This window comes from Sander vitreus, chromosome 22, assembly GCF_031162955.1.
Source record: "Sander vitreus isolate 19-12246 chromosome 22, sanVit1, whole genome shotgun sequence".
Taxonomy (NCBI): Eukaryota; Metazoa; Chordata; class Actinopteri; order Perciformes; family Percidae; genus Sander; species Sander vitreus.
The window spans coordinates 828,242-838,241 of record NC_135876.1 but is presented as its reverse complement, the minus strand read 5'-3'; the positions used below and the strand labels follow the sequence as shown (position 1 = coordinate 838,241).

Below are 10,000 nucleotides of genomic sequence, written 5' to 3'. Positions count from 1 at the left end.
AATTAAAGTTTTGAATGAATCCCAGAATACATATATGGTCATATCACTGTCATGTGACCCATTTATGGCGGTCGGATTTAATGTACCTATGTCTTCCTTTGTATTCTTATGCCATTATTTATAACGGCTTATACATTGTCCCATACTAGCAGCCTAAAATCTCGTATTTTATCTGCTTTTATATTTTTAACTGTTTTTAAATGCTCTTTAATGTTTAATTTCTTATACTGCACTGTAACTTTTAGTCTCATATTTTATCTGTTTTACATTTTTTTATCGTTTTCATGTAAAGCACTTTGACTTGCCCTGTTGCTGAAATGTGCTATACAAATAAAGCTGCCTTAAAAAAAGCAGACTTTAAAAAGCTATAAGACAGACTGCATAGGGCCCTACATTAAGTGCAATACACTGGGGGAAACCCTGAAATACATCAGAAAGAGATAAATGTTCCTTTAATTTGTATACGGTAGGTGGTGGACAATTTAACCAGCAAGCTTTTTGTGATTGGATGTTTCAGCCTGTAGCTCTACTTTTGTTGTTTCACATTGCGAGTCTGATGCTTTGATGAACACCTATGTCCAAATAGTTAGCAATTCAACACATTCTTTTGCATGATTTTCCTCTGCACCTGTCTACCAGGTGTGCATTAGGCAACATTTCTTTTGCCACTTGAAAAACCTTCAAAACGTAATAAACCACAGAGAACATTGTACACACACACACACGGTTATATAATGATGCAGTATATGTTTATATGTTTCCATACTTTGGTATGAGTGGGTTGCACTCTCCCGGGTCGAGCGGGTTGATGTCGCAGTTTGTGTAGTCAAAGGTGCCGTTCCACAGGTGCTTGGCCAGCTGGAAGGCCACTTTCCTCTGGGTTAGCGTCACTTCCTTCCCATGCCATATGTACATCTCGCTGCCAAAGTCAAACACCAAAACCTGCACAGGAGCACAGAGCGTTTTCAATTTGACCAATCTGACACCACAAGCAGGCTTTACTGTCTCCCACAGTGCAGTTTTTCATATTACCATTGGGTGGCGCCAAAGTACAACATATTTAGATCCTAACCATAGTGGCATTAAATCTCTGGCAGATTTACAGCTTAACTTATTTAAGATGTGTTAGACTTATATAAAATAAAATATATGAATATAATATAAAATATGTTACATACAGGAACTATTTAAAGTTAAAAGAGGGATGTGAAAAATAATTTTATATATTATTGTTACTTTTTGTTCAAAAGAAAAAAAAGAAAAAAATAGAGACTTCAATCAGGTTTTCTGACCTCCTTGGGGTTGAGCAGAGAACACCGGGGCACCTTGGCCCAAAAATCATCATCTGGGACCAGTTTGTCGTCCATCAGGCGGTAAATACAGTTTGTCTCCACAATAGCACCCTCGTACAGCTCGTCTTCATCTGGGGTTCCTGCAGCTGCAGGAAGAAACACAAGGCCATCAGCTTACATTTCATTGCTTCTGGGGCTGTTTCCCTCAAGGTTGGGTTTATGCCAGATACTAATCCTTACACTGATAGCTCGACTGCCCTCCCAGAATCTTCCAGAAATCCTTGGCAGCATGGCTATGTGTGCTGACGGCCTCCTCGATGACCTGGACATGGTTAGCTCGGCAACCTAAATCTCTCTTCCTCTGGATGAAGTTGGCCAACTCTGAAGCCTGAAAAAAATGACAGATAATTTTTTTTATTACAATATACTGATGAGACACACTTGGTTTACATACTGTTCATACTTTGCAAAAAACACGAGGAACACAATCCATGCATATTTTTGAGTGAGGAAAGTTCAAGTTCATTATTCAGGAAGAAGAGTCTGCAAACTTTATTGACCTAAACTCAAACAACCCCTCACAAATAATGAGGGCCATGGCTCAGGGCTTCCCTTTTTTGTTTCCAATTGAGGTCAGCGCTCTGTTCAGCCAATCACAGGTCATCAGACAGTCCAGGCTTTGAATAGCCTTGTTTTGTGTCCGTTTCCTGCAACAACCCCCAGACAGACATGCGTGCATGCACGCACGCTTGCACACACATGCACACACACACACACACACCCACCCCACCACACACACACAAATAGACAAACACACACAAATTCTTCCTGTGCTGTGCCACCGTTGCTTCCTCCAGGAGCTGTGTTTACATCCTGCACATGTAGTCTGCCCCACACAACAGCACCCTTGCAACCTATGGTGACTGAAACTCAAGTCTATCCAAGCTAGCTCCGTTCTTTATTTATTTTGTTGGGTTATTTTTAGTACTCAAAAGCCAGACTCACCTTGTTCTTCTCAATGACGTTGGCAAACTCTCCGGTCCAGACAAAGCAGTTGTGCGGCGTGATGAGCAGGAAACAATCTCCGCTGTTCAGGGAGGACGCTCGGGGCTCCACCAGCCTGGTCTGCACGTGCCGTCGGCCTGGTGTTGCACAGGCAGGAAAAAACACAGCACACAAGACAGGTGGCTTATCAGGGACAGCTCTGATTATCACTGTCAGCATGCCTGGATTATCATATTGGGGGTGTTGGGGCAAGCCAGTGTGCCAATCATCACCATTTGACCCTGTTCATGTATCTGCCTTGTTCCTGTACTGAATGTGGATACTGTTGATGTGTAACTGTTGCTTCCTGTCGCTCTGCATGGCTTCTTCAAGGTTTAGTTGTTGCTCTAGCTGTCTTTATGGTGTCTTATTGACTTCTGTCTGTAAACCTGTACTGTAGCACGGACTGTTTGCAATCTACATTCAATCATAAATGTGTCAAACTCTAGGGTTTTAGGGGCCTCAGTGACTCATGATCCCATTGGCTCTTCAGGTGATCCGTGCAGAAGCTATTCTATCACACCACTCTCAACACTGTCAGGCTGGGACAGCTAACCTCCTACCAAAGCGGTACCCCTGGAGTGGTGGATTTGCTCTGGATTACAGACAGTGGGGTTTGGAGGAGAGGGATCAGCCCAGGATAGCGTGCGGTGACCTGGGGAGAATGATTTAGAGCCACAGCTGTCACCAACAGACGCATGGAGGAGGTGCAAAGACACCAAAATAGACTAAACTGGGACACTCTCGTGTCCCAGTTTAGATATCCTCTGGAAAGAACGCTCCTGAAGCAGCATCCTCCAAAGCTTTTGTGTAAGACAGCAGCTATTTGTTCTTTCATACTCTTGAACAACTGAACTGCAACTGTAACTGCTGGTAAAGATGCAGCCTCACTGGCTCTATACTTCACAGATATGTCTCCACAAAACAAATACGCTCATTTAAAAGTTCAGAAAACTTCCACTTCTGTGATTGTATCGCTGGAAATTTCGCTTGATGTCCCTCATTTTAGGCCGGATGTGCGTCCCCTTCCTCTGTCTCTGTGTTGGCGTTCTAACCTCTGGTGGATTTGTGAGGACTATGGTTAACTGCTCCTCAGATCTCTGCAGGGTCAATCCAGACAGCTAGCTAGACTATCTGTCCAATCGGAGTTTTCTGTTGCACGACTAAAACTACTTTTGAACGTCCACATGTTCCACCAAAACAAGTTCCTTCCTGAGACTGTTTAGCAGAGGTACTGTCATTGTGTCCAGCGCTTAGCGCCTCCAAGATCGTGATTGGTTTAAAGAAATGCCAATAAAGCAGAGCACGTTTTTCTCCCATCCCAAAATGCTGAGTGGACTAGCCAGACCCTCCTAGGTGCAATTTGACTGAGTTGAGCAACAACAAACAAACAAACAAAAAAAACCACTTAATTTAACTTAATTTAGAAGTGTAGTGAATTTTGAACTGAATGCTGAACAGCTCTTTCATCTTTATTAGCCAAGCCAGGCTGCTGGTGTGGCTCTAGTAACAGCAATGCACTAGATGTCACTTCTCATCCAGCGCCATCATCAGGTCAAATTTTTAATTTTTCCAATACTTTGGTGTGTGACCATATACCTTCAAAACTAAGGAAACAACAAGATTACCTAAGATAGTGAAGATGGTAAGCATTATACTTGCTTAACGTCAGCATGTTAGCATTTAGCTCAAAGCCCTGCTGTGCCTAAGTACAGCCTCACAGAGCTGCTAGCATGGCTGCAGACTCTTACCCTGCGTTCCAACACCCATAATACCATCCTGTTTAGTATGTCAGAAAAAGATTTAGGATGTCCCGATAAATAGTATGTCAAATGCAGTATGCCAAAAATACCAGGAGGTCTAGTCAGATTTTGCAGTATGCAAGCCAGCATGCTTTTCTGGTTGTTCTGACCCACAATCATTTGCACAGCATACAGTCAGGTCCATAAATATTGGGACATCGACACAATTCTAATCTTTTTGGCTCTATACATCACCACAATGGAGTTGAAATGAAACGAACAAGATGTGCTTTAACTGCAGACTTTCAGCTTTAATTTGAGGGTATTTACATCCAAATCAGGTGAACGGTGTAGGAATTACAACAGTTTGTATATGTGCCTCCCACGTTTTAAGGGACCAAAAGTAATGGGACAGATTAACAATCATAAATCAAACTTTCACTTTTTAATACTTGGTTGCAAATCCTTTGCATTCAATTCCAGCCTGAAGTCTGGAAGGCATAGACATCACCAGACGCTGGGTTTCATCCCTGGTGATGCTCTGCCAGGCCTCTACTGCAACTGTCTTCAGTTCCTGCTTGTTCTTGGGGCATTTTCCCTTCAGTTTTGTCTTCAGCAAGTGAAATGCATGCTCAATCGGATTCAGGTCAGGTGATTGACTTGGCCATTGCATAACATTCCACTTCTTTCCCTTAAAAAACTCTTTGGTTGCTTTCGCAGTATGCTTCGGGTCATTGTCCATCTGCACTGTGAAGCGCCGTCCAATGAGTTCTGAAGCATTTGGCTGAATATGAGCAGATAATATTGCCCGAAACACTTCAGAATTCATCCTGCTGCTTTTGTCAGCAGTCACATCATCAATAAATACAAGAGAACCAGTTCCATTGGCAGCCATACATGCCCACGCCATGACACTACCACCACCATACTTCACTGATGAGGTGGTATGCTTTGGATCATGAGCAGTTCCTTTCCTTCTCCATACTCTTCTCTTCCCATCACTCTGGTACAAGTTGATCTTTGTCTCATCTGTCCATAGGATGTTGTTCCAGAAATGTGAAGGCTTTTTTAGATGTTGTTTGGCAAACTCTAATCTGGCCTTCCTGTTTTTGAGGCTCACCAATGGTTCACATCTTGTAGTGAACCCTCTGTATTCACTCTGGTGAAGTCTTCTCTTGATTGTTGACTTTGACACACATACACCTACCTCCAGGAGAGTGTTCTTGATCTGGCCAACTGTTGTGAAGGGTGTGTTCTTCACCAGGGAAAGTATTCTTCGGTCATCCACCACAGTTGTTTCCCGTGGTCTTCCGGGTCTTTTGGTGTTGCTGAGCTAACTGGTGCGTTCTTTCTTTTTAAGAATGTTCCAAACAGTTGATTTGGCCACACCTAATGTTTTTGCTATCTCTCTGATGGGTTTGTTTAGATTTTTCAGCCTAATGATGGCTTGCTTCACTGATAGTGACAGCTCTTTGGATCTCATATTGAGAGTTGACAGCAACAGATTCCAAATGCAAATAGCACACTTGAAATGAACTCTGGACCTTTTATCTGCTCCTTGTAAATGGGATAATGAGGGAATAACACACACCTGGCCATGGAACAGCTGAGCAGCCAATTGTCCCATTACTCCATTGTGGTGGTGTATAGAGCCAAAAAGATTAGAATTGTGTCGATGTCCCAATATTTATGGACCTGACTGTATATAAGCAAAAGGGTCAGTGTTCAAGGCGCAATGTGATGAATTGTATGCATACTGCATGCAACAGAATGTACATTGTAAGGGAAGCTGCAGTACGTACTAAAAGTAAAAAGAAATAATTAATAACCATTTCCTTTGGCAGAGAGAGTAGCAGGTGCTACAACATGCAACTTTACAGTAGAAGCTAACTGAACCTACTACAAGGCCAAACTTAGTATGACACGTTCATTTTTGTGAATTACGGTCCCATTGATTTTAAAACAGCTGATAAAGCAGAACATGAAACCATTCATGACACTGGCTTAGCCACGTCACCCTCCCCAGCTTTGCCCTTTTGTTCAAATATGGCCACTTCTGGCTCCAAAATACCAAGATGGCGAAGTCCAAAATGCAAGCGGCAGTCCTACAAGCCAATGGGTGAAGTCACTAATGCTACGTCCGTTATTGTTTTACTGTCTATGGTGCAGGTGCACCTGTCTGTGTACAGTCGAAGTGGCCTGTTCACTCAACTGACCTTTGACCTGTAAGAGCATGAGCTTCTTGTAAGGCACGGCGCTGTTGTTGGACATCTGCTCCGAGATGTTGACGCTGCGCAGGTTGATGTTGCTGAAGTTCTCCTTGCTGGCCAGACCAGCCAGAGCCACATCCGAGAAACCAGAGTTCTTATTCACTGCAGTGGACACAACAGAGCACAGAGAGATGAGACACAAAGAAACAGACATAACACACAACATTTAACCGTTACATTTAGCTCCTTTATGCAGACAGATGAGACAACAGCTACAGTGTAAATGACCTTTCAAGCCCGACAAGCATCATCTCTACATGACTGCAACAAATATAGAACACTCCAAAGACAGTTTAAGTGTTTTTATTGCGGTCAGAGGAGGTGAAGGAGGGAGTTATGGGAGTAGCATGACATTGACTTTATGGGTTATCTAACGTCACTCTCAGAACAAGCTACAGACCAGACTAGCTTTTAAGGACTGCTCTGCACAATGAGAGGAAACTGACTGCAATCCCAGATGTACTGTAGGTCAGCATGAGTCCTGAACAATTTATAGACTGTATAATATCAGTGAGGGTACATTTTGTATCTGAGATTGAGATGTGTATGTTTTGCGGTCTCTTTTTCTTTTCTTTTTTTTTCTTTTTTTTACAGTGGATTGTTTCAAACAATGGGTGAACACATCTTTTTGCCAGTATTTTAAAGACAAGAAGAAAAAAAAACACATTTATTGCACTTGGGGATACAACTGAGCTGGTTTCATAAAAAGTTAGAGATGTTTGTCATTGCATTGCTGCAGGGGCACATCTATAAAAAACCAACAACTTTTTACAACACTGCACAGTCGGACATAAAGGTGGAAACAACATAGCAGACAATGTACTGCACTTTATTTTAAAACATGAAAATCCCATGTGACAGGACACTGATTGTCAATTTTTTTTTAACTTGGACTGTATTTTCCCATGCATTGGTGTGTAAGTTACTAACTCAAAAACCTTTGAAATTGGTCCAGTATTTACCAACAATGCTGTAACCGGCAGCCGTGAACCGGGCTGCAATGTAATCCTATAGGACAAATATGCACCGTCTATGTACGTCCACTATAAGTGCTGTTTTTGCCACTGACAGGCTGAGATTATTATTCTAAGAGTCTGGCAACATTATGGAACTGATCCCTACAGAGATAGACCTTTTGTTAAAGAGTAAGATCCTTTTTGTTTAACCAGAAACGGCTCCGAAATCTCCAATGCCAAACCCACCAGACTCCATGTATGTAAACAATACTTCTAGCGTGTATAAAGCCAGCATATTTCCACATGTAAATGAGTTTTATTTCAACCAAACCAAAGTGGTGATTGTTGGAACAGACAAACCAAGACGGCTTTTGGTAGTTTTATTTTGTTTTTGTCGACTTTGAATGTAGTGTGTTTTACGATGCTAAAATGAGTCTGGTGACTTTGGCGATAACGATTTCAGGGCTGTTTCATGTTAAACAAGAAGGATCTTATTCTTTATAAAAATAGTCGACCTTTGTAGGGATCCTTTCCATAGCGTTGTCAGACACTTGTGTTGTATGTCAGTGGTAAAACAAGCACTTTTAGTAGACGGAAATTGAAGGTGCACAAATGCCATTTAATGTTACATTGCAGCTTGTTTCACCTTCCTTAATACTGTACCAATTAAAAAACCCTTAAAATGACCCTGTCATGTTGTATCCCTTAGTGTTTTGGTCTCATGCTTTTTCTAGCTCATCATCAACCCTTACTCACTCTTCTCAGCCTTCATCCTCTTGCTCTCCAGCAGGCCGATGTTGAGCCTCTGCTCTGTGTACTCGTGTCTGATGTCCTCCCTGGCAGCCAGCATCTTCAGAGGGTTCCGAGATGATTGGACGTTACGCATCGGGCGCACCGCTCGCCTGTGTTGCACCATCTCTGAGGTCAGCCTGGGGAGAGATCAGAGGTGGAGAGGCATGGTTAAACAGCGAGAACAAAAGTACATATGTATAAATGACAACACCATAAGCCCATCATACACGTCTCTCCCCAGCACAAAGCTTTTAAAAGGAGCCCTCCAGGAAGTTCAGGTAGTACTACAAAAACGGCGAACACACTATATAGTGCACTTTTTCCGTGATAGGGAACGGTTTCAAACACAGCTAAAATAATAAGATGGCGACGGCCAAAATGTTATCTCCTGGCTTCAAAGCGGCAGTCCACAAGCCAATGGGTGATGTCACTGATGTTACGCCCATTATTATTTTAGGGTCTATGGTGCAGGTGCACCTGTCTGTGTACGGCTGGAGTGGCCTGTTCACGCAACTGACCTTTGACCTGTAAGAGCATGAGCTTCTTGTAAGGCATGGCTTTCCCCATAGTTTCCCCATTTTCTAGTATAGACATCCAATCTGGCAAACCGTTTTTTAAATTTTTTTTCAAACCCTAGCCATCTCACAAGCCCACTCCTGGATAGACGGCAGGCCTTCATTCTTCCATCCTCTTAAAAGAATCTGTCTGGCTATAATTACACTAGTCTGGACCCAGCTTCTTATGTGCTTATCCATCCCGTTTAGGATTGACCCATCCCCCAGAACAAATAATCTTGGGCTGAATGGAACCTGGGTCCCTGCACTCTGACATAGGTTATCATGTATCCCGGTCCAAAATTCCTGGACCTTATCACAGGACCATAGGACATGAAGTAATTGGCCGTCCTCTGTCTTTCAGGGTTCCTATTGAAAATGTGACCTGTGGCGCTGAGAGTTTACCTTGGCACCTGGGAACCGAAAATGGCGTCAAAGTCGTCGTCTATCTCCACCTTGTTGGTGGTGGAGGGGAGCTCCTCCACGTGGCGGTAGAATTTGGAAAAAGTTTCATCGTTGAGGCTCATCACTTCCTTTACCTTCTTCTGTGTAACTGTGATGGTTGCTTCTGGCAGTCCAGACACTGAGGAGGGACAGGATCACACAATAATCACACGTCATTGAAGTTAATACTACAGACAATCTGCCAAAGCCTGTGCAAGCATCACTGCACTTATCTTTTGCTAATAGAAGATTTGCTTATTTATTGAGAAATGCCAAATTAAGATTGTAACTTTGATTTGTGAAGAAAAAAATGTTGCTTCTATGCATGCACCCTACAGATTTGTATTTATCAAACCCCATTATTGAAACTATTAATGACTCATTTTTTCTTAATTATTTTGCCCCTCTAAATGGTAGATTTTAATGTTGCATTTGCAGGATGCATTTCTTTCTGCACAGAACTGAAATTGCCTGCAGACAAATGATAAATGCATGACCTGGACCTGATGTGGAAGATAAGAGCAATGAGGAAGACGTGTGGAAGTGTAGTTGTTCACCGTTTAATTCTCTCAGTCCATATGTTGTTTGGCTGTGCTGTAAACAGATACACAAATTGCTCTTCTTTTGTTGCACATCTTTTAGGGCTGCACAATTTATCGCAATTTTATTAAAATCCCAATATGGACTAGTGCAATATCCAAATCAAATAACATTTATGTAACAAGGTGCATGTGTTAAAGGCAAAATATGTGTCAAACCATTCGGAACTAGGTATTGTGGTGCTGCAGAGATGTCCCGGCCTACAAATCCTATCCTACAGACTAAAGAACAGATCCTCGCAAAAAGAAATCACCTTATAATCATGAAAATGACAATAATTATAGAAAAATGATCATTCCCTCCAAT

At 42.3% G+C, this 10,000-nt stretch overlaps 1 protein-coding gene across 2 annotated transcripts in view; it reads right to left on the bottom strand.

Annotated features, from left to right (window-relative positions):
- Positions 1 to 10,000, bottom strand: part of svila (supervillin a) — a 92,820-nt gene that overhangs the window by 21,332 nt on the left and 61,488 nt on the right. For both annotated transcript variants that reach the window (XM_078280350.1, XM_078280351.1), the window contains 7 exons: positions 9,056 to 9,233; positions 8,061 to 8,233; positions 6,295 to 6,450; positions 2,298 to 2,434; positions 1,533 to 1,680; positions 1,293 to 1,438; positions 767 to 942 (listed from right to left, as the gene is read on the bottom strand). In XM_078280350.1, the coding sequence (XP_078136476.1) occupies positions 767 to 942; positions 1,293 to 1,438; positions 1,533 to 1,680; positions 2,298 to 2,434; positions 6,295 to 6,450; positions 8,061 to 8,233; positions 9,056 to 9,233 (1,114 nt within the window). The remainder of the gene's footprint in view (positions 1 to 766; positions 943 to 1,292; positions 1,439 to 1,532; positions 1,681 to 2,297; positions 2,435 to 6,294; positions 6,451 to 8,060; positions 8,234 to 9,055; positions 9,234 to 10,000) is intronic.